Source organism: Rhinoraja longicauda, chromosome 5 (assembly GCF_053455715.1).
Source record: "Rhinoraja longicauda isolate Sanriku21f chromosome 5, sRhiLon1.1, whole genome shotgun sequence".
NCBI lineage: Eukaryota > Metazoa > Chordata > Chondrichthyes > Rajiformes > Arhynchobatidae > Rhinoraja > Rhinoraja longicauda.
In genome coordinates, this window is record NC_135957.1 from 43,778,003 (window position 1) to 43,801,291 (window position 23,289).

The 23,289-nt window shown below is 40.5% G+C and overlaps 1 protein-coding gene across 14 annotated transcripts in view; it reads right to left on the reverse strand.

Annotated features, from left to right (window-relative positions):
• Positions 1–23,289, reverse strand: part of dtnba (dystrobrevin, beta a) — a 335,231-nt gene that overhangs the window by 200,342 nt on the left and 111,600 nt on the right. For all 14 annotated transcript variants that reach the window (XM_078399376.1, XM_078399375.1, XM_078399378.1 and 11 more), the window contains 2 exons: positions 20,356–20,423; positions 2,954–3,034 (listed from right to left, as the gene is read on the reverse strand). In XM_078399376.1, coding sequence (XP_078255502.1) covers positions 2,954–3,034; positions 20,356–20,422 — 148 coding nt within the window. In that variant the 5' untranslated portion in view covers position 20,423. The remainder of the gene's footprint in view (positions 1–2,953; positions 3,035–20,355; positions 20,424–23,289) is intronic.

Below are 23,289 nucleotides of genomic sequence, written 5' to 3' on the forward strand. Positions count from 1 at the left end.
CCTTTGATAAGGTCCACATAGGGGATTAGTGGGCAAAATTATAGCACATAGTATTGGGGGTGGGGTACTGACATGGATAGAAAATTGGTTGGCAGACAGGAAACAAAGAGTAGGATTAATGGGTCCCTTTCAGAATGGCAGGCAGTGACTTGTTGGGTACCGCAAGGCTCGGTGCTGGGACCACAGCTATTTACAATATACATTAATGACTTAGATGAGGGGATTAAAAGAAACATTAGCAAATTTGCAGATGACACAAAGCTGGGTGGCAGTGTGAACTGTGAGGAGGATGCTATGAGGATGCAGGGTGACTTGGACAGGTTGTGTGAGTGGGCAGACGCATAGCAGATGCAGGTTAATGTGGATAATTGTGAGGTTATCCACTTTGGTGGCAAGAACAAGAAGGCAGATTATTATCTGAATGGTGTCAAGTTAGGAAAAGGGGAAGTACAACATCAGTCACTGAAAGTAAGCATGCAGGTACAGCAGGCAGTGAAGAAAGCTAATGGCATGTTGGCCTTCACAACAAGAGGAGTTGAGTATCAGAGCAAAGAGGTGCTTCTGCAGTTGTACAGGGCCCTAGTGAGACCACACCTGGAGTATTGTGTGCAGTTTTGGTCTCCAAATTTGAGGACATTCTTGCTATTGAGGGAGTGCAGTGTAGGTTCACGAGGTTAATTCCCGGGATGGCGGGACTGTCATATGTTGAAAGACTGGAGCGACTGGGCTTGTATACACTGGAATTTAGAAGTATGAGAGGAAATCATATTGAAACATATGATTATTAAGTGATTGGACACGCTAGAGGCAGGAAACATGTTCCCGATGTTGGGGGAGTCCAGAACTAGGCGCCACAGTTTTAGAATAAGGGGTAGGTCATTTATAAAGGAAATGAGGAAAAACCTTTTCAGTCAGAGAGTTGTGAATCTGTGGAATTCTCTGCCTCAGAAGGCAGTGGAGGCCAATTCTCTGCATGCTTTCAAGAGAGCTAGATAGAGTTCTTAAAGATAGCAGAGTCAAGGGATATGAGGAAAAGGCAGGAACGGGGTACTGATTGAGAATGATCAGCCATGATCACAGTGAATGGCGGTGCTGGCTCGAAGGGCCGAATGGCCTGCTCCTGCACCTATTGTCTATTCCTTCCCAATTACCCTGACCTTTACAGAATGCTATAATTGTACCTCACCAGAATCATACAAGGGCTTGAACTAGCTGTTATTTCCCAGTTGTTGCAAAATAAATATGTCAGGAGAAAATGAGGCAGATATATTCAGGTCTAACTGAGTTTTTAAATACATGTTCAGTCAAAAAGTATTAACCAAAATAACCTTTCTACTATGAAAAAATACTTTTTTTACAAGCGTGGAACCTTATTTGTTCAGATCCTCTGTAGAGATTGCCAAAATAGGTTTGACATTTGGAACAGGTCAGCATTCAAGAACTCACAAAAAAAGCTGTGGTGAGCTGTTAGTCTACTGAAAGGATAGCAGAGTTCCTTTCCTGTTATATGCACCAATATCATATTCAGCAACCTACTGGTTAAAAAACAATCAATATCTAAAAAAACACGACGGTGCTACAAACAGAGCACAACAAAAACAACTGATTCCTGTTGCACACAAAATTCAAAACTTAAATTTTAAATCCATTTCTCAAGCTGTTTAACTCAAACCAAAAAAAAAGACCGTTTTAAAAATCATATTGAGTATATATTGTATTACTTTTCACACCTCATACAGAGAATTCTAAAACCCTTACAATCAATGAAGAACTTTTTTTTGAAAGAAGGGTTTCCACTGTTAGTCTGGAGGAACCATGGCAACTAATTTCCACAGAAGAAGCCTCACCTGCTGTGGATTTGCAGCATGCTGACAGTGCTCAGCAGACTTAAAAGGGTACTTATTTTCAGTGACCCTCCCTGCACTGACTTTGATAAAATACTGGGAGATAGTTCTACTCCATGCCCTCCAATGCCATTTTACCCCATGTGTAAAAGCAACATGCCATCTTTTAAGACAAGGTCCCCACCATTTCACAACAACATTTATCTTTTAACATTAAATAAGACCAGTATTTCAAAGTTTTTCCTCAATTCACAAATAATTATCTGGACACTTCTTACATTAAGAACATTCAGTTAAGTTCCATCTTTACATACTGGGCAGTTAGCTCATGTCTTGTTCCTTCCTCGCCATTGAATTGTTGGTACTAAATTTACATTGTTGCACATAAATAATTTTCTGCAGAAATCTCTTTGTCTGTGAGTTTTGCTGAGGAATAACTGCAAATCCAGGGGTTTCGTCATCATTATTAATTACAAACTGCAGGCGTGTGTGTTTTATGTTGTTAATTGAGGAATAATATATTGCCCATGGCATCATTGGCCATGTAAATGAATGGGTTGGACACGTTAGAGGCAGGAACCATGTTCCCAATGTTGGGGGAGTCCAGAACCAGGGGCCACAGTTTAAGAATAAGGGGTAGGCCATTTAGAACGGAGATGAGGAAACACTTTTTCAGTCAGAGAGATGTAAATCTGTGGAATTCTCTGTCTCAGAAGGCAGTGGAGGCCAAGTCTCTGAATGCATTCTAGAGAGAATTAGATAGAGCTCTTAAGGATAGTGGAGTCAGGGGGTACGGGGAGAAGGCAGGAACGGGGTACTGATTGAGAATGATCAGCCATGATCACATTGAATGGTGGTGCTGGCTCGAATGGCCTGCTCCTGCACCTATTGTCTATTGAATGTACAACAAACTTACCTAATATAACAGAACCAACACCAAGTGTATTTTCCATTAATTCATCTTGGATAAAAGATGAACAGAAAATAACAATTACATGTCCTGCAGGCCCAAAATATCTAAAGTTGCCTTCGACTTTAAGACTCACCTCTACCCATGAATTCAATTCTTCAGGAAGAATAAAGAATAAATACTATAAGCTGATACTTACGATTGCATCTTTTTTGCACAAATCGTAGCTTGCATGCTGTCCGATACGTTGAAAGTCTGATCACATCATAGTTTTGGGCCCCTGTAATGAAAAATAAGTAAGGAATCTTTTTTTTTTTTTAACTACAAAATGGCCAAGGTCTAATAGTACAATAACACTAATGATATTTTAAACATATTGATTAGCTGTTATCAGTTAAATGGAAGAATAACAGTGAAGTTATTTTACTGAACAGTGAAATCAGAAATACAAATTACTTTGAAAAATGTGCAATGCAGCAGAATACAAATTGTCTTTCTATACCCATTTTTTTTTTAACATGAATCCAGTTCATGTCTTGGTTACATGTAAGTTTTTTGTGCATGTTTATCAAGTGCTTATACTGCCCACTGCACAACATATTTTAATTGCTAAATGGCATAACAATATTTTCTTTTGTAAGCAAATTGTAATATTCAGAGTCATAAAAATCTTTTTCATTTCATTCAGTGGTGGCATATTGGGACTGGGTAGAAGATAGATTTTGATAAGAAGCAATTCCAGAAGAGTTTGAGGAAATGCCTGAGCATAAGAATATTTTTCTGAACATGTTGAAGTTGTTGTCTACCTTTATTTGAAAGGTATGTGTTGCAGAACCCCATTACAAGCACAACTTCATTAACCATTTCTATTTCAGTGGTGTTTATTTCAAACCGGTAAGATTACTTACAACTCATCAACTAAATTATTGGAAAAAAAGGCTCCTTGCTGATGTTCCACTTAAATATATTTAAAACCCTTTAAAATTCCATGATGTTCAAATTTTAAGCATACCAGTTTCAGTGACACCATTAAAGCACATTATTTCATTTTACTTCTGGTAAAATGATACACTCAGATGTTCTAAGCAGCAAAATAGTTTTGCAATATGACACAACACTCAGTATATCCATCCAGAACACAAATTCATCAATGTGTAGAAAGGAACTGTGAATGCTGATTTAAATCACAGATAGACACAAAAAGCTGGAGTAACTCAGTGACGTTTCGGGTCGAGACCCTTCTTCAGAAGGAGCTCGACCCGAAATGTAATCTTTTCCTTTTCTCCAGCGATGCCGTCTGGCCCAGTTACTCCAACTTTTTGTGTCTTTTTTCACCATCAAGTCGAAACCCACTGCAAATTAGTCAACTTTCACTGAGTAGAAAATATCCTAAGTTTTAAAATCATGAAAATAAGGAAGAAGTATGAGATAACTATATTTTAAGAGGGCAATCAAGAATATTGTTTTAAAACAGAAGAAAACCACAGTGTAAGCAAGTAGGCAGAACTAAAGCTGTCATTTTGCTATATCACACTGAAGTACGAAGTGGTGTTTGCAGCTTCCTTGGCTGGAGGTTGAAGAACTTAACTGGCTTCTAGAACCGGACCAGTCCCAAGCACCTCTTGACAAATATAATCACTCCATGAAATCGTTCAAGAACATATAATTTCCTTCCTTGGAAGTAATCACATTGAGATAGGAAATGAGTTTGTTATTGTCAATTTGTAATTCTTAATTCATATGAATGAACAATGTAGATGAAAAATATTGTTCAACAACCCTGGAGGATATTTTCCAAATTCCATTTCTTCAGTTGAAACCAATGGTTTCTGTATTGTCCAAGTATCAAATAGGATGCACATCTCCCTATTTAAAGAATTGGGATATATTGTGTGGCAACACTAATGAAGAACTGGAAACAGTAAAAAAAAAAAGTTACGAACATACCAAAGGCTAAAGAAATTAAAATAGGCATCAAGATTTTTCCATCTACAACTTTCTTCTTAGAAAGCATAAAATTCTTTGATGATTCTTATGTGGTGTTAGCTTCTTCCGACACTAAAGACTACCCTTGTACTTCTTCAAAGTTTGATATTGTCCACTAACTGAGCTTGGCTCTTTCAACTACCAATTATTTATTGAATAAGCAAACCAAACAATTGGAAAAAAAAAGTTATTTCTTAAAAAGCGCTATAAAAATAATTATTCTGCATCTGTCTCTTCAAATCACATTAGTGGCACAGAATGTTGGAAGTTAACATTAAGTCATTGAGTAATTCATCAGTCTGAAGAAGGGTCTCGACCCGAAACGTCACCCACTCCCTCTCGCCTAGATGCTGCCTGACCTGCTGAGTTACTCCAGCATTTTGTGATACCTTAAGTAATTGAGCAGAGTATTCCGCTGAAATTCTATGAATAAACAGTTTTCATTGATGAATTCTCAGAAATCACATTTCTAAATCCACATTTTGCAATTTCATCAATATCTAAATACCAGGATATCAAAGACACATTCCTAATTGAATCTTGCTCCCAAAAAGCCTCAAGTAACTACCTTGTTAATTAACAATCCTATGTATCTACATAATGACAAACTTTGCTGTAAGCTTGCATATTGTTATCGCAAATAGATATTTTGATATTATGAACAGAACTACTTTGACATTTCATAAAAGGTACAACCAAGAAAAGCTGAGAGACAAAATATATCTTTTTAGGAGTAACATGGAACTGCAGATAGTGGTTTACAAAAAAAGGATACATAGTGCGAGAGTAACGCTCCAAAAATTCACCGATCCACATTCTCTAGGGACACAGCTTGACCCTCTGAATTAATCCAGCACTTTGTATCTCTTTTTAAGATATTCATTTGGTATCCAGGATGACTTATTTCCATTCCGGATCTGTGGATTTTTTTTTAAAGAGATACAGTGCAAATATCGGCCCATCGAGTCCATGCCGACCAGCGGTCCCAACACACGAACACTATCCTTCACACACTGGGGACAATTTACAATTATACCAAGCCAATTAACCTACAAACCTGCATGTCTTTGGAGTGTGGGCGGAATCCAGAGATCCCGGAGAAAAACGATGCAGGTCACAGGGAGAACAGACAAACTCCGTACAGCCAAGCACCCATAGTCAGGATCATACCTGGGTCTCTCGTGCTTCAAGACAGCAACTCTATCACTGTGCCATTCTGAGATGGCTGAAGACAACTGATGGTTCTCCTTACCATTCCTTTGCTGAAACTACAGCATTGTATCCTTCGTGAGTCAGGATTGATGGCAACTACTCCTGTAGATCAGTCACTATATTCTTGATCCATGTCGGGTGTTCCCTCGTACTGTTCCTGGAATGTCTTATCTGGGAGTATTCAAATGGAATGCACAGGCTTGGTCTTTGTTCCACAGCCTTGTGGTCAACAAAGCACATAATGAAGTTTAGCAACTTGTCGTTATTCACACAACCTCATACATGGTGTCTGAAGTATTGATCCGGAACTTCATCGGCTTGAGATTTGTGAGTTTGTGAGTTTTTTACTCTCTTCTTCTCCGCAAGAGAGATCGATAAGTTTGTTTGCCTAGCAATCATGGCTGATGCATTCCAGATGCCGGACCCACTAGTTTTCGACAGCAATATCGGCGAAAGATGGCGCATCTTCGAGGAAGCATATGACATTTTCATTGCAGCCGCGCACTCTGAAAAAAAACCGGCTGGCACAGAAGGCCGCTTGTCTCCAACACCACTTTCACCTCATCTCCACATTCTCTTTTAGAGTACAAATATCTATTAATGCTTTTCTTAAAACAGCTGTCTTTGTGATGTGATTTCCAAAGATTCATTATTTGCCGCTTCTCAATTCACTCTGAAGTGGCCTTAGTCCTGAGACAACAATTCCAAATTCTCAAACATATTTCAATGACAAAAAGAATCATAATTTTCAATCTATCATTTATTGATCCTTCCAAATTCTCAAAAATACAAATTAATTTATTCAACAACTTCTCACATCTGGAAATAGATTACAACCTAAGATGGAACCCAAGGCCAACAAGTTGAATGGTTAAAAGGAAGCCAAAGAAGAAAATGTCCCAATGCTTTTGACCATGTTGCAATTTGGACCATGTTGCAATTTGGACCATGTTGCAATTTGGACCATGTTGCAATTTGGACCATGTTGCAATTTGGACCATGTTGCAATTTGGTCCATTTAGACTTGGTGCTGCTGGTACTCAACTGGACCGAGACATGTTCCTTGCTGAAGGTTTACAACATTCTAGACAGGACTACTTTTCCTCAGTTCCAAGCTAAGCCCAAATTTGGTTACAGGTTTCATTTTCCAACATGTACAACCCAGTATCCAAATATGGACTTGGCTTCCAATGGAGGAAAATTAGTATAAGAAAATAACTGCAGATGCTGGTACAAATCGATTTACTCACAAAATGCTGGAGTAACTCAGCAGGTCAGGCAGCATCTCGGGAGAGAAGGAATGGGTGACGTTTCGGGTCGAGACCCTTCTTCAGACTGATGTCGGGGGTGGGACAAAGGAAGGATATAGGTGGAGACAGGAAGATAGAGGGAGCTCTGGGAAGGAGGAGGGGAAGGGAGGGACAGAGGAGCTATCTGAAGTTGGAGAAGTCGACGTTCATACCACCGGGCTGCAAACTGCCCAGGCGAAATATGAGGTGCTGCTCCTCCAATTTCCGGCGGGCCTCACTATGGCACTGGAGGAGGCCCATGACAGAGAGGTCAGACTGGGAATGGGAGGGGGAGTTAAAGTGCTGGGCCACTGGGAGATCAGTTGCGTTAATGCGGACCGAGCGCAGGTGTTCAGCGAGGAAAAGTAGTCCTGCCTTGAAACCTGAAAACCAAATAAAATAATATCACAACTTCCCAGTGCCAAACCTCCCCCTCCAATTGCAACTGTTACTCCTTCTGTAATCAACCCATTTATAAAATGAATTGCGCATCTTTAATAGATCCTAAAAATGCATCATTATTATTATTTTGTATCACATTATTTTGTATCACATTAACACATGACAAAACATCAATGTGTTTTGTCATTGTTTAAAAAAACACACAATTTTAAAGTAATATTCAAAAGCAATTCTTGACTCACACTTGCTAATATCTGGGATAATTTGCTGAGCAAGGATGGTTAAATGAAAACTTAAGTGTGAATATAATTGGAGAGAAAATTTAGGGTGCACAAACAGTGATCCTTTCTGGGCCAGTTGATATTTTACTTGTCATATATTCTCCAGCACTGAAAACAAAATTTAAATACAAAGGTTAATCACGATGTACTTTTATTATTTGTTGCTGTTTAATGGAAATGTCTCTTTGCCTGGGGAAGAAAGTGCCAAATAACTGTGCACAAGATATCAAATGTATTGCTGAAGCCAGTTATTAAAAGCTGTTAGCTGGAAGCACCAGAACACATACTTGTAATGCTAAGGCAAAATATATGAAATATTCATAATGTTCATCCACGTGTCATGAGCGGCACACATGTAGGTGCTTTGCAAATAGGACATTGTGTATGGACAACAAACCGATAAAACTACCTACCTCTTCAGTCAATATAGAGAAGCAAGGTCTTCTAAAATAATTAGATTTGTGTATTATCCACAATCTGAAGATGTAACTATGTTTCAAAGTTGAGTGCCTAATCATGTTTAGTTATATTGCAAGATGCAACTACAAAAGTTATCTATTTTGATAAAAGGGAGACATTGCAATCATTATTTACTATGAACTATTATTTATTTGTTGTTACATATTTTCCCACAAATGGAAAACTCAAATTCAATCAATTTATTGTGAGAAAAAGTTCTGAGGTCTCCTCAAAACTTAGAGAGCTGTTATTTCAAGATTTCAAGCTACAGCACCTACAGATGAAATGACAATAGACATTCTACATGTTTACAAGATAGGGACTAGATCCAAGTGGCTAAATAAGTCCACTGTAGCAATATTTACTGACATTTAAATATGCTGCCTTTCCTATTTGTTTCATGAAAGTTTCATTCAATTTGGAGCTTAAGTCCACCCTAGAACCACTACTGCGAGTTTCTAAATCCCAAATTTCATTACAGTAGTGGTAAGGCTCCCTCTGTTCGATACTTGAGTTTTTCCTTCATTGACAAAGTTATCACAATTGATTCACAGGACATTTGACATTTATCAGACCTTCCCTTCACTGCTCCTTCAAATGCAAAATAACTTGTTGCCATTATTTCAACTAAACACTCGAAAATTCCACATCTCTTTAAAATAAGATTTTTAAACTTTTTTTCCCCTTGGCTCCCATCTAAATCTCATTGGATATTTAAATGACTCATCATTCTAGAAGATTTTGCAAATCCCTTGAAAATTCAGCTTTATACTGTTTGAGGATTCTTCAATATTAGGCTCTTCAATAACAGGCTTCCCAACCTGCTTCTCGACAGCACTCACCAGATGCCAGAGTCATCACACCTAGTGGTTATAAAGTACAAAGAGGAAAAATTCATGCCAATGACACATTGAGATCATTGTTTGATTGCTTCCGTCAGCATTCAGCACCATTGCTTCACCACTGAGCACAAAAATCCAAGCCTATTAAATCCAGTTTTGCTTTAAAAATGGGGCAAAGGTCTAAATCGCAATAGATTCTATTGGGGAGGTGGTGGGAAGAAGGCAAGAGAATGGGGTTAAGAAGGAAGATAGGTCAGCCATGATTGAATGGCGGAGTACAGATGCTCCTCGACTTACGATGCTTCGACTTACGATATTTCGACTTTACGATGGTGCAAAAGCGATACACATTCAGTCGAAACTGTACTTCACGGGCTAGCGATATGCGTTTTCGACTTACGATATTTTCGATTTACGATGGGTTTATCGGAACGTAACCCCATCATAAGTCGAGGAGCACCTGCGGATTGATGGGCCAAATGGCCTAATTCTGCTCCTAAAACTTATTTACGACACACCTGTTCTGGGCATAGGAACAGATATGGAGCAACGAGCTTGTTATTGGAATCATATTAATGCCAAAATAAGTTAATTTTTGTATCTCAGATCCATGTGTGAATTGCAAACTATTGTAAATGAATGGCCCCCTTGTCAGGCTAAGGGGCAGGTTCGATGCATGAGTGATGTCTTCAGTAACTTGGACCTGCTGCTGAAGAGCTTTAGAAAGATTAGATTAGATATTGTCTGTTCCTCTTATTCAAAGACCTGATGTCTCAAGCAGCTACATGCGATTGATAGCCCATGCAGAAAGTCACAGAAGGTCCATGTTTTTTTCCTGTAAGATGTGGATAATTTGATGACATGAGGTACAAAATCTGATGATTTGCCTCTCAAACGAAGAGTTTGGTAAGCAGAAAGAAGAGCAGCAAAAGACACTGGTAGTTATTGTCAAGCACACAGAAGTGACAGACAAGCACTGGGAATAAACTATGCAAACGTGTCTTAATACAATTTTAATTTTAATTCAGTTTAGTTTCGAGATACAGCGCGGAAACTGGCCCTTCGGCCCACCGGGTCCCCGCCGACCAGCAAACCCCAACACTATCCTACACACACTAGGGACAATTTTTACATTTACCAAGCCAATTAACCTACATACCTGTATGTCTTTGGAGAGTGGGAGGAGAACGAAGATCTTGGAGAAAACTCACGCAGGTCACGGGGAGAATGTACAAACTCTGTACAGACAGCACCCATAGTCGGGATCGAACACGGGTCTCCGGCGTTGCAAGCACTGTAAAGCAGCAACTCTACCGCTGCGCCACCATGCTGCCCTTTAACTTTAAGTATTCACTTTAAACAATGACAGAAATATTGAATAAAGTGACTAAACAGTGGGTCTTGTGATTCAAACTAAATAGTTGAATGGAGTCATCATAAATACACTAGAATTTAGGAGGTTACTGAGCAGCGGTACGAAATGCAAAGACGGAGGTGATTGTTCTTTGACTTTGCATTAGTAAGTGAAGTGTAGAAGATGAAAAGGTAAAGATTATTTTTGTATTTAGATATTTTATCGCAATTTGAAAACTTAGTTAATCCAGAGTTTCATTTCATTATCAAGAAAGCTGCAGATGAGTCCATGTCAATGAAATCTTTTGACAGCATGTGTTGTTCCAGAAACATTCCATTTTCTTTCATTTCAAACACATACGATAAAACTTTATCCCAGGAGGGAAATTGATCTGCCAAAAGTCACTAAATACATGAAACATGAACTTAAAGTGACGAGCGGAAAGAATTGGGGATGTGCAAAGATTGGGGAGGGTGGGGGGGGGGGGGGGGGAGTCAGTCTACTCCATGACAGAAGGGGGAGGGGTTGTACAGTTTGATAGCCACAGGGAAGAAGGATCTTGCTGTGGCGTTCTGCAACTTGGTGGAAATTCCGAATTCCGAGTAAATACAAGAGAGCCTTGTGCCCAAGAAAATCAGCTCCACCCTTTGTTCATGAAGTAACAATTTCAACAATTTGGCAACCAGTGGAAACTTTGATTAATTACCACCTCAAAACATTTCAAACTTAATTTCAGAAAAATCTTCAATTGACCTTCTACATTAATCTTTTTAGTAAATGTCATGCATTTTAAAGAGTTTCCAAAATTTTCGTTGAATTTGGCAGCTGACTCACTAAGCTTTTCCAAATTGTTGAATGATCCAAATTGTTGGATGGATCTGCAAAGTTTATTTGCACAATGAATATTTTACTTTTTTCATATTGAATCAGAGTTTGTAGCACAGGAGGATGATAACTTTCAAGTGCATTGCCACAGCAAAGAGTGTAGGAAACAACTGCAGATGCTGGTTTATATCGAAGATGGACACAAAATGCTGGAGTAACTCAGCAGGACAGGCAACATCTCTGGAGAGAAGGAATGGGTGACGTTTCGGGTCGAGACCCTTCTTCAGACTGATGTCAGGGGAGTGGGCGAGACAGAGATAGAATGTAGTTGGAGACAATAAGACTGGTGAGAGACTGGGAAGGGGAGGGGATGGAGAGAGAGGGAACGCAAGGGCTATTTGAAGTTTGAGAAGTCAATGTTCATACCGCTGGGGTGTAAGCTACCCAAGTGAAATATGAGATGCTGTTCCTCTAATTTGCGCTGGGCCTCACTCTGACAATGGAGGAGGCCCAGGACAGAAAATTCAGACTGGGAATGGGAGGGGGAGTTAAACTGCTGAGCAACCGGGAGATGAGGTAGGTTAAGGCGGACTGAGCGGAGGTGTTCAGCGAAATGAGCGCCGAGCCTGCGCTTGGTCGCGCTGATGTACAGGAGTTGACACCTGGTACAGCGGATACAGTAGATGAGGTTGGAGGCGGTGCAAGTGAACCTCTGCCTCACCTTAAAAGACTGTCGGGGTCCTTGGATGGAGTCGAGGGGGGAGGTAAAGGGACGGGTGTTGTATCTCCTGCGGTTGCAGGGGAAAGTACCTGGGGAGGGGGTGTTTTGGGTGGGAAGGGACGAGTTGACCAGGGAGTTGCAGAGGGAACGGTCTCTGCAGAAAGCAGAAAGGGGTGGAGATGGGAAGATGTGGCCAGTAGTGGGATCCTGTTGGAGGTGGCGAAAATGTTGGAGGATTATATGCTGTATGCAACGGCTGATGGGGTGGAAGGTGAGGACCAGGGAGACCCTGTCCTTGTTACGAATGGGGGGAGGGGGAGCAAGAATGGAACTGCAGGATATCGAGGAGACCTTAGTGGGAGCCTCATCTGTAATGGAAGAAGGGAACCCCCGTTTCCTGAAGAAGGAGGGCATCTCCGATGAAACGCAAAGAGAGTCATTTCCTGCTGCAATATTTCAGGTCCACAAAAATCCAGCCTTGTCAATATTAGAATTAATGCCTTTTCAATTTTTCAAAATGAATTTCAAATTGAACGGCTCCCTTCAGAATGCCATAAACTGAGGAATAAGAAACTCGTTATAAATACAAAAAGTTCAAATTGTTCTTAAACAAATCAATAATGGCAACAAATATTTTTTATGTGCAGTAATAAAGCTTGTAAATCGATGATTTCAAGCATTCTTCCACTATAAAAAAAAGCAGAACTGTAAAAGACAGGTCGAGGTAATTTTGTTTAACAAATATTGATTTCTCATGAATCATGAAAATAATTTCACTGATAAAAAGAAAAATCCAAAAATACTGCAACAACGTTACATGCAAGTCCCAAATGTTCTGGGCGAACATCAGAGCAGGAGAGGAGGCAGCACTCAGAATTAAAACATTTAAAAAGTGCTCTGCAAATAATCTACTACGCCAGGCATGGCAATGAATAGACGAAAAAGATGTCCTTCCCCTCTAGTTAGTGGTATCAATGAAAGCATAGCTTACAAATATTCAAAAGTAAGTACTGTTATCCTCACAATCATTGGAATATGCTATCACGATAACCAATAATGCTCAATTGAACATGACCCAGTGTTACAGATGTACACAAGGCATGCAACCATTCTTTGAGATGACAATGCAATGTTTCTTCCTTTCTTGCATTCTGGGTCAAATCAAACTCAATCCAGTCTGCTCCTTGCAAGTGCCCACACCGCCCTCATTGCAATAGTTCCTGCAGTTGCCTTTCTTGCACCCCCTGGGTACAAACAACCTCCAATCCTCGCTGCCATACCAGTGACCATATGGTCCATAAGCAATTACTAGGAGTCAGTTGGATAATTACCTTATGACAGCACAATGCTGTGGAATACACACAAATTAATTATATATTCAGAACATAAAGAACAAAATAATTCAGTTACTTGCACGTAGCATTTCAATCCAGGTCAGAGAAAGTAATGGGGTTATCGTGTGTGCTTCTGACCAAAGCTGGTGTAAAGCTGAGGTCCAGGTCGATTCAGTGACAGAGCTGGTGAGCTGCACCCTTTGATCCTGACCTCGGGTCCTACCTGTGTGAAGTTTGCATATTGTCCCTGTGACTGTGTGGGTCTCCTCAGGGTGCTGCAAATTCTTCCCACTTCCCAAAGACGTATGGGCGTAGGTTAATTGGCCTCTGCAAATTGCCCCTAATGTTTAGGGGGTAGATGTGAAAGTGGAACAACATAGAACCAGTATGAAAGGGTGCTCAATGGTTAACATGGACTCGGTGGGCTGAAGTGTCTGTTTCCATGCTATATCTTTCAATAAGTGTCAAGCCCATAAGCTTATTACGCTTGAGTTCCACGCAGGGTTCAATGTCAAATCCAGCCACTGTGTGGAACACCAGATGCCCCAACATGACTTTCACTTTAACATGCTGTAGGCGTGTAATCCTGAAACAAGCTTAATTGCACACTGTATCTCGCCAACAGTTCGTAAAACAGCACAAACAGGCACACTGAAAATATTCAGCATTTTGGCTATGTACTTCATCTGGATATCTTTCCTGCTTTAAAATAATAAAATAAGATGCTGGAAATGCTCAAGAGGCACGCATCAACTGTGAAAAGAGAAACACTCAACATTTGGCATCATTTCAGGTGTTTTCACTTCAGATGCAATCTATCACTATGATATGTTACAAGGCAGCAAATATGAGATGTGTCACTTATTTAAGATTTGTGCGACTGTTAACGGTTTTATAGAATTTATTTAACTGCTCAATGCAAAAGTAACAGGGTGCAAGTTTAAGATAGCCACAAAATAATTAAAGGTGAGATTATTACCATTTTTTACACAGGATTTGGTTATGATGTGACATACTTCTCAGCTTCTGAAATAGAGCCCATAAATCAATGTCAATGGGAAATAGATACCTCCTTGAGAGGAGTATTAAAGTAAAAAAAGGTGAAAGTACAACAGCAGAGGAAAACTGATGCAAAAACTGCTTTAAATGTCTGCTCAAAATGAAGTCAGTCGAGAGACGAAATGCTGGGAAAGGAATAGTTTAAAAAAACATTAATCAACGTGCAATCTCAAGATTCATTCCTGGCTGGCCTCTCATCTTCCTCCACATGTATGCTGGAGCTCATCCAAACTTTTACTCTGCAGATCTACTTCAGGTCAAGTCAAGTCAATCAAGTGGAGTTTATTGTGATGCGCACAAGTACGTTAAGATACATGTACAATTGTCGTAATTTTGTCATTAAGCTGGAAAGAGTACAGAAATTTCTGAGGATGTTGCCAGGATTTGAGGGGCTGAGCTTTCAGGGGAGGTTGGGCTGCCTAGTACTTTATTCCTTGGAGTACAAGAGGTTGAAGGGTAATCTTAACGAGGTGTATCAAATCACAAGGGGAATAGATAGGATGAATGCACAGTGTCTTTTACCAAGGTTAGGGGAATCAAGAACCAGGAGACATAAGCGTAAGGCGAGAGGGGCAAGATTTAATAGAAACCCGAGGGAGTCCGCATCACAGAGGATCTGACATGGGCAACGCACATTGCCGCACTGGTGGGTAAGGCAAAGCAGCGCCTTTACCACCTTAGACAGCTGAGGAAATTCAGAGTGTCTCTGAGGATCCTTCATTGCTTCTACTCTGGAGCTGTAGAGAGCATCCTGTCCGGCAACATTACAGTCTGGTTTGGGAACAGCTACCCTGGAATATGAAGCTATTAACTCTTTACTGGGGACTCACGAAGGGAAACTGGAGCGTGGACTTACGACTTTCTCTTTCTGAAGTCAACTATTAGTTCCTTGGTTTGTGACTTTGAGTGAGAGGATGGTGTTGTGGTATTCTAGCTCTCTCCTATATGCTGACTCATCATTACCCATGACAGACACAAAAAGTTGGAGTAACTAATCGGATCAGGCAGCATCTCCGGAGAAAAGGAAGAGGTGACGTTTTGGGTCGAGACCCTTCTTCAGACTTGTCTCAGATGCCACCTGACCCGCTGAGTTACGGCAGCTTTTTGAATTTATCTTCGGTTTAAAAACATCCTACATATCATTATCCATGATTGGCCCTTAACATGTCCGATGTTTGGAGGGATATGGATTGGCGTGCACGTGGGACTAGTGTAGCTGGGACGTTGGCTGGTGTGGGCAAGTTGGGGTGAAGGGTCCGTTTCCTCGCTGTATCACTATGACTCTATAGAGAGTCATTGGTGAATGTATCAACAACATTGGATCCTGTGCTTGTCCATACAGTCATGGATGTGAAGAGAATAGAGCAGGGGTACTTGCTCCAAAACCTATTCACATATCTCACGCCTGTGCTCACTGACTTGCCATCTGCTCTTCTGTGGGTTTTTAAATACTCGTCCATGTTGTCACTTTATCCTGAGACCTCACCCTCCCTCATGGTACCACATCCTCCAGTCCTTCCAGTCTCTAATCCTTGTGGAATCCTGGTTTTAACTGCCCAACCATTGGTATGGTTGTGTCTTCAACTGCCTAGATCTAATCCTGTGGAAGTGCCTCCATAAAGCACTCAAACTATTATCCCCTTTTCAGAACCAAATTCTTTAACCAAATTTTTCATCATCTGCCCTTTTAAACTAGTGTCTGATTGTTTTGACAATGTTCCAACAATAAAGCTATTGTACGAATGGTAGTTGTTATCGTTTGGCTTTTCAGCTAGGTAACTTTGACTAATCTCATAAACCTATGCTAATCCCAGGCACTGATCCTAAATGTAAATTTACTATTAGTGAGCAGTTAAAACAGAATTCCTATGATTGGACTGAAACATACATTTATAACAGGTTTATTTTGTCAATTGGCTTAATCCACTGGCTTCCTGACAATGTTCATCTGCTGTGATGCGTGATTGGAAGATTAACAACACATGGTCCGTTGCTTTTTTTAGTGACTAGTAAATCATTGCAAAGCTGTGTAGATCCAACAGTGATTATATGACAAGGGTGATGCAAATCCATTCGACAAGCTAAATTTACGCATCACTAAATTTTGGGCATCAAGTTATTAACAATTTTATTTATCAGTTGATTTACTACTTTAAGGAACATGTGGTCACTTTGTTCCTCCACACTTATAAAGATCCTCACTTTTATAGAAAATTCCCTTAATGTGATGGACAGCTTCATTGTAATAACTCAGGCTTCTTCTGAAGAAGGGTCTCGACCCGAAACATCTCCCATTCCTTCTCTCCAGAGATGCTGCCTGTCCCACTGAGTTACTCCAGCATTTTGTGTCTACCATCTTCTGGATTGCTCCTGCCTTCTGTTTCTATTATCTGTATATTTCTGCAGTTTAAAGCTTTCCTCCTGTATTTTGTTCTTTTGTTCAACCTCTGTAGACTAATTTGATGATCTTTCAAAAATCTTATTCCTTCTCGGAATTGTTATGCCTCTTGCAGCAATACTGCCAATACCTTTGACTAACCATCACCCTGTCTAAATATCCCCTCACGTACCCATCTGTCATTTGCCAGGCTTTGTCCTGCTCCTCCTCTCTTCCAGCTCCCCTCCCAACCACAATCAGTCTGAAGAAGGGTCCCCACCCAAAGTGTCACCTATCCACATTCTCCAGAAATGCTGCCTGGCCTGCTGAGTTACTCCAGCACCTGATGTCATTTTTTTCTTCCTTTAATCTTCCCATCTTCTCAGAAAACTCTATCATCTGCAGCTCTGTTATTTCACATTCAGCCACATTTCCATGAAATAAATAATATCATACTGCCATGGATCTTTCACTACCTTCAGTTCATTGGCATACACAATATAATTCAGGCATAAACTATTACAAGTGGGAATCTCTATTATCCATTTCCCAACCTTCATTTATCCTGTCTTTCAAACTCCCCCACTAATTTCTTGCCTTCCATTTTCATATCTGCACTTCTCCTTTCTGAATCTATGCTCAACTTCCTATCCTTTTGCCAAGATAATATGAATTCTACCCCCACAACACTACCAAACCTACATATCAGTACACTGCCCTGTTTAGGTCCAACCCATCCAGTCTATACACATCCAACCTTCTCATGAAATAGTCCCAGTGTCCCTGTAACCTAAAGTTCTCTCTTGTTCCAACTTTATAGCCATCCATTCACATCCACCTTACGCCCATTTTCATGGTAATTACTGCCTTCCTAACTCATTAAATTCTGTCTGCGCAATATGATCACATTTTCTGTCCACATCATTGAACCAGCCTTCTATTCTCTCCACCCAAAGCTTTGGCACCTGTCAGCCATGCCCAGATTAAGGGCGCCAGGAAGACAATGTAGCATTTGAGAATCCCATCACTCTCCTAACTGGAGACCCTGCTCGAACTATTCCTTCCTTGAATCTTCTCCTCTCACCATTTACAAGTGAGTTTCCTATAATGCTACGGCCTTGGTTATGACTGCATCTGTCAGGGGAGCCCTTTCCCCCATCAGTATTCAAAACTGAACACTGCTTTAAGACCAAGGTGTCCCCATGGATCTCTTCAATTACCGGCCAGCTCTTTTGTCCATCTCTGCCAAATAAAGGAAAAATACAGACAAACTTGATACACTGCAGTTTGCCTGCTGTTATAATACATCCACAGCAGACATCATCTCCCTAAGTCTAAACTCATCTCAAGAACAACTAGAGAATAAGGATACCTATGACAATCAGTCTGAAGAAGGGTCTCGACCCAAAACATCACCCATTCCTTCTCTCCAGAGATGCTGCCTGTCCCGCTGAGTTACTCCAGCATTTTGTGTCTACCTTCGATTTAAACCATCTTCTGCAATTCTTTCTTACACACCTATGACAATTCCTATGTATTGACTATAGCTAAGTCTTCTCCACCTTAGTTCCAACCAAACTGATCTCCAAACTCCTGGACCAAGGAATCAGCACCCTTCCTCTGCCACTGAACCTTCTGACCAATTGTCTAGAGTCAGTGAGGATAGGCAAGAACACATCCTCCACAATACTAGGTTAATTCCCGGAATGGCGGGACTGTCATATGTTGAAAGACTGGAGCGACTAGGTTTGTATACACTGGAATTTAGAAGGATGAGAGGGGATCTTATCGAAACATATAAGATTATTAAGGAGTTGGACATGTTAGAGGCAGGAAACATGTTCCCAATGTTGGGGGAGTCCAGAACCAGGGGCCACAGTTTAAGAATAAGGGGTAGGCCATTTAGAACAGAGATGAGGAAAAACTTTTTTAGTCAGAGAGTTGTGAATCTGTGGAATTCTCTGCCTCAGAGGGCAGTGGAGGCCAATTCTCTGAATACATTCAAGAGAGAGCTAGATAGAGCTCTTAAGGATAGCGGAGTCAGGGGGTATGGGGAGAAAGCAGGAACGGGGTACTGATTGAGAATGATCAGCCATGATCACATTGAATGGCGGTGCTGGCTCGAAGGGCCGAATGGCCTACTCCTGCACCTATTGTCTATAATTACCACCAGTGAACTGCAAAGATGTTTTTTCAGCACCCTACTATACTCCCTATACATAGGTGTGTGGCTAAATTTAGATCCAACTCCTTCAACAAGTATGCAGTGAATACCACTGTAATGGGATGGATCTCACATAATGATGACACAGAGTACGGGATGGAGATGGAGAGCTTTGTGACATGGTGTCAGGACAACATCCTCTCCCTCAAATTCAGTAAAATGGGGAAACTAATTATTGACTCCAGGAAGGATGGTGGAGTACATGCCCCAATCAGTATCAAAGATGTCGAAGTAGGAAATGGTTGAGTGCTTCCAGTTCCTGGCCATAAAGATTACCAACCATCTATCCTGGACCAAACACATTGATGCTGCAGCCACAAAAGCATACCAACATTGCCTGGGGTGATGGTAGAGACAGTTGTGATATATCCAATCTCACTCCCAAATTAAGAGTCTTTTAGATAGGTGCATGGTTATGATGCAAATGGAAGACAATGGATTACTTGCGGTCAGAGGATTTTGATTTACCCTGATATCACAATAGGCCCAAAGGGCCTATTCTTGTGCTGTATTGTTCTACGTTAACAATCCTTCTTCCTGAGATGCGGAACTTTGGCATGTCTCCAACGAATCTGACAAACCTCCACAGATACAATGCAGAAAACACTCTGTCAGGTTACATCACAGCTTGGTTTGGAAACAGCTCTGCCCAAGACCTCATGGAACCACAGAGTTGTGGATGTAGCCCAGTCCATCATTTAGACTGGACTCCCCACCATTGACTCCATCTTCCCTTCACCCTGCCTTGGGAATACATTCAGCATAATCAAGGATCTTTTCCACCCCAATCATTTCTTCTTCTTTCCCCTTTCCCATTGGGCAGAAGATAAAGCATGAAAACCCACAGCACCAGACTCTGGAACAGCGTCTTTCCCTCTTTTAATTCAACTTCACAACGGTTCTGCTACTAGCTGGGTACAGTCCCGATTTTCCAACCGACCTTATTGTGGACACTGAATCTTTTCTTCTGGAATAGTTATGTCACAATGTTGAGAAACTATATTCTGCACTCTAATATTTTCTCTTCGTCTCCCTTTTGAACGTGTTTGCCTTGATTATATTCATGTATAGTGTTATCTGATTTGATTGGATAGCATACAAACAAAAGCTTTTCACTGTAGCGCAATTACAACATTTGCTTTCCAATTCATTTAATGAGCATTTGATGTAAACCCATGCTAACCACTTTAATACTAAAGCCTTTTTATTTGGACAACACAAATACAGGATACTTACTCATGTCCATAAATAGCTGCCTCTTCTCAGCCATGGTCTTCCCTCTCCTTCCACACTCCTCAATCATTCTAATGAGAGAGAGAGAGAAATGATTGATTGAAGAAGGACATCAGCAATTTCCAAAACAAAAGATCACTTTACGTTCATCATAATTTATGGTTTTTTTCCATATGTTATTATAACCCGCCCCAATTGTGAACCCTGACGAGAAAGCATTCAAAGCTCCAGCTAACAATGACCCAAGCCAAAGTAAGTTTCCCCAACTAAATACAATAATGAAACTCTACCCGAAAACAGACAGACAATGAACAAAGTAATTAGCTGCCTTGAAACGCAAAATATTCTTTTTACCGTAGCCCTGAGGGATAAAGGTTCACAAACGTATACCAATCATATTTCACAGAAGTAAATTACAGACAAAAAAAAATCAAGACAAAGCCACATCAGCCTCACGTACATGCTCTCCAAATTTGATCTATGCCGATGGTCGCCGACAGTTCAATTATCTTTTAAAAATGTACACGATTATTGGCATTTTCCTTAATTTAATACAATTACAAAAATGGAAATGTTTTTCAAATATAGGGGCTCCCTGAATTACAAATGAACTGACTTACTTCATGCAAATGCTTTAATACATTTTTAAAGCATTTTTCAAGTTGGTAATAATAATAACAATAAAAAATAGTTTCATGGTGTTTGTCCATGACTCGTTACAATATATATTCCATTGTTAATTATGTGTAGTGTTAGGATGATTATTGAATTAAGTGAAAGAGATATAGCAATTGGACGTAGAGTGATGCGATGTAGATCGCTGTACAAAAGGTATGTTTCTGCTTTTGGACAAATTGGCTAATGGGTGGTAATCAGCAACTGAATCCCAAGAACTGTACTTAGAAAAATATTAACATTGAACCTAAATGACATTCCAGAAGAGAATGGACTGAATTAAGCTGGCAGCAGGTGACAACCCCAGTGGGAACTGCCGCTGTGTATAACCCACTCTGTCCTGGATGAACCGAGTCACAGGTGCCAGCATATCTATTGCAATTCTGAATATTAGTGATATTTGCAAACCATTGCAAAAGCTTAATACCAATGACCAGAGATGAGGTCCCATCCCACCCTTGGCTTCTGTCACAGGAATTTGATTTGTAGACATTGGTTTTGGGGAACATATTTGAATGTGGAGTCAAACCAACATCAGGTCAGCCACGTTATTATTGGTGGTCAGAGCAAGTTCAAGAAGCTTCCTGCTGCTCATTTTTGTTAGTTCTTATCATAAGGCTGGAGTTGTTTTCCTTGACACAGAGGGGGATATGGGAGGACGTGACTGATGTACACAAAATTATGAGGGGTGCAGATGAAGCAGATGATTGGAAAACGTTCTCCATACCAGAGGTGTCCTAAACTGGAAGAAACCAGAGGAAGATTTTTCACCCAGAAGATGGTTAGAATCTTGAATACACTGTGTGATGTGGTCATGTAAATAAGTACTCTCACAGCTTTTATTCTACTACACAAGTGCTTGAATCACTGAAGTACAGCAAGCTCTGAACCACTGGAGGCTCAGAAATAAATCACTAACCCTTCACTATTGCAAAGTCTAAATCTAGAATTTCAACCCCACCTACACTGTGGGAGTTCCTGCATTTGGCCTACAGCAGTTCCAGCAAGCACCACCTACACAAGGCTAATCAGAAGTTGGCAATAATTTCCGGCATTTAAGCAAAGCAAATGTCTATACATTAATCCTAAAGAAAACAAACAACTAATATTGGCAGCCTATCTGAAAATATGGCTACAGTCATAGTTTCCTCTTGGAAATACATTCATGTTGTTATGAAGTCAGGCAATAAAAGTTTATGTCCCAGGGTCTGGGACAAAATGTTTTGCATTCACTGTTGTGATTCTTAAGCTGGAGGCTGATTAATGTGCACTTAGCAGAACCTGTATTCAAAGCACTTGTGAAGCTGAATTTCCGTAGTGCTCAAACAATGATTAATGAAAATGTGTCAATGGATCAATAAACCAGACGTGAACGAATCAAAAAGAAAATAATCAATAATAGTGATCAGTGACTCTGCTTTTTATGTAAAAAAAATGTCCAACCCATGCATGAAGAGTCTGGTCCATAAGGAGGAAATTGAGCTTTATTTTACAGAGAGAAGTGCATGTCACCATTATTGTTTCACTGTAATTAAACCTGCTTAAAGTGCTACGAAAGTAAAGGAAAGGGTTAAGGAGTGTCGATAAATCTGCACGGGCAGGCAGGAAAGCAAAAGTTAGGGAAAAATACAATAGATACAAAGTTAACAGATGTAAAGCAAAGAGGAGGAACAATCGTGTCTTCATCAGTTTGGCAGATTGTTGGCAGCTTGTGGCCCACCTACATGCAATTTGTAATGTGGCTGAGGAGCACAGATGCAACATTTCTATGCTTGCTGATGACTCAAGGCTAAGTGGGACGTTGTGTCGTGGTGTTGCTGCAAACTTCTTTCAAGGTGAAAAATACAAGCTAAATGGGAGACGACATGAGGAAAGGCAGAGTAATATTTCCACCACCAAAATGCCAGGCGTATCACCAACAAGGCAAACTATACCCACCTACCCTTGATATCCAATGTATTACAAATCCTAAACCATCAATAAGCTGGAAGTCAACACCAACTATCGACTGAGCTGGACCAGCCACATATCTACTATGATCGTCAGTCAGACCCTCAGACCACCTGCAGTAAGTGAATCACCAACTTCCCCAAACCTTTCCACCATTTACAAGGCAGAGGCCAGAAGTGTGATGGAAAACATTGGCCTTGCCTGAATTACTATGGCTCTGACACTACTCAAAACCTCAGCACCATCCAGGACAAAGCAGCCCATATTACTGGCATCCCATGAACCAAGCAACACGCTGTGTGTTGTCATCTA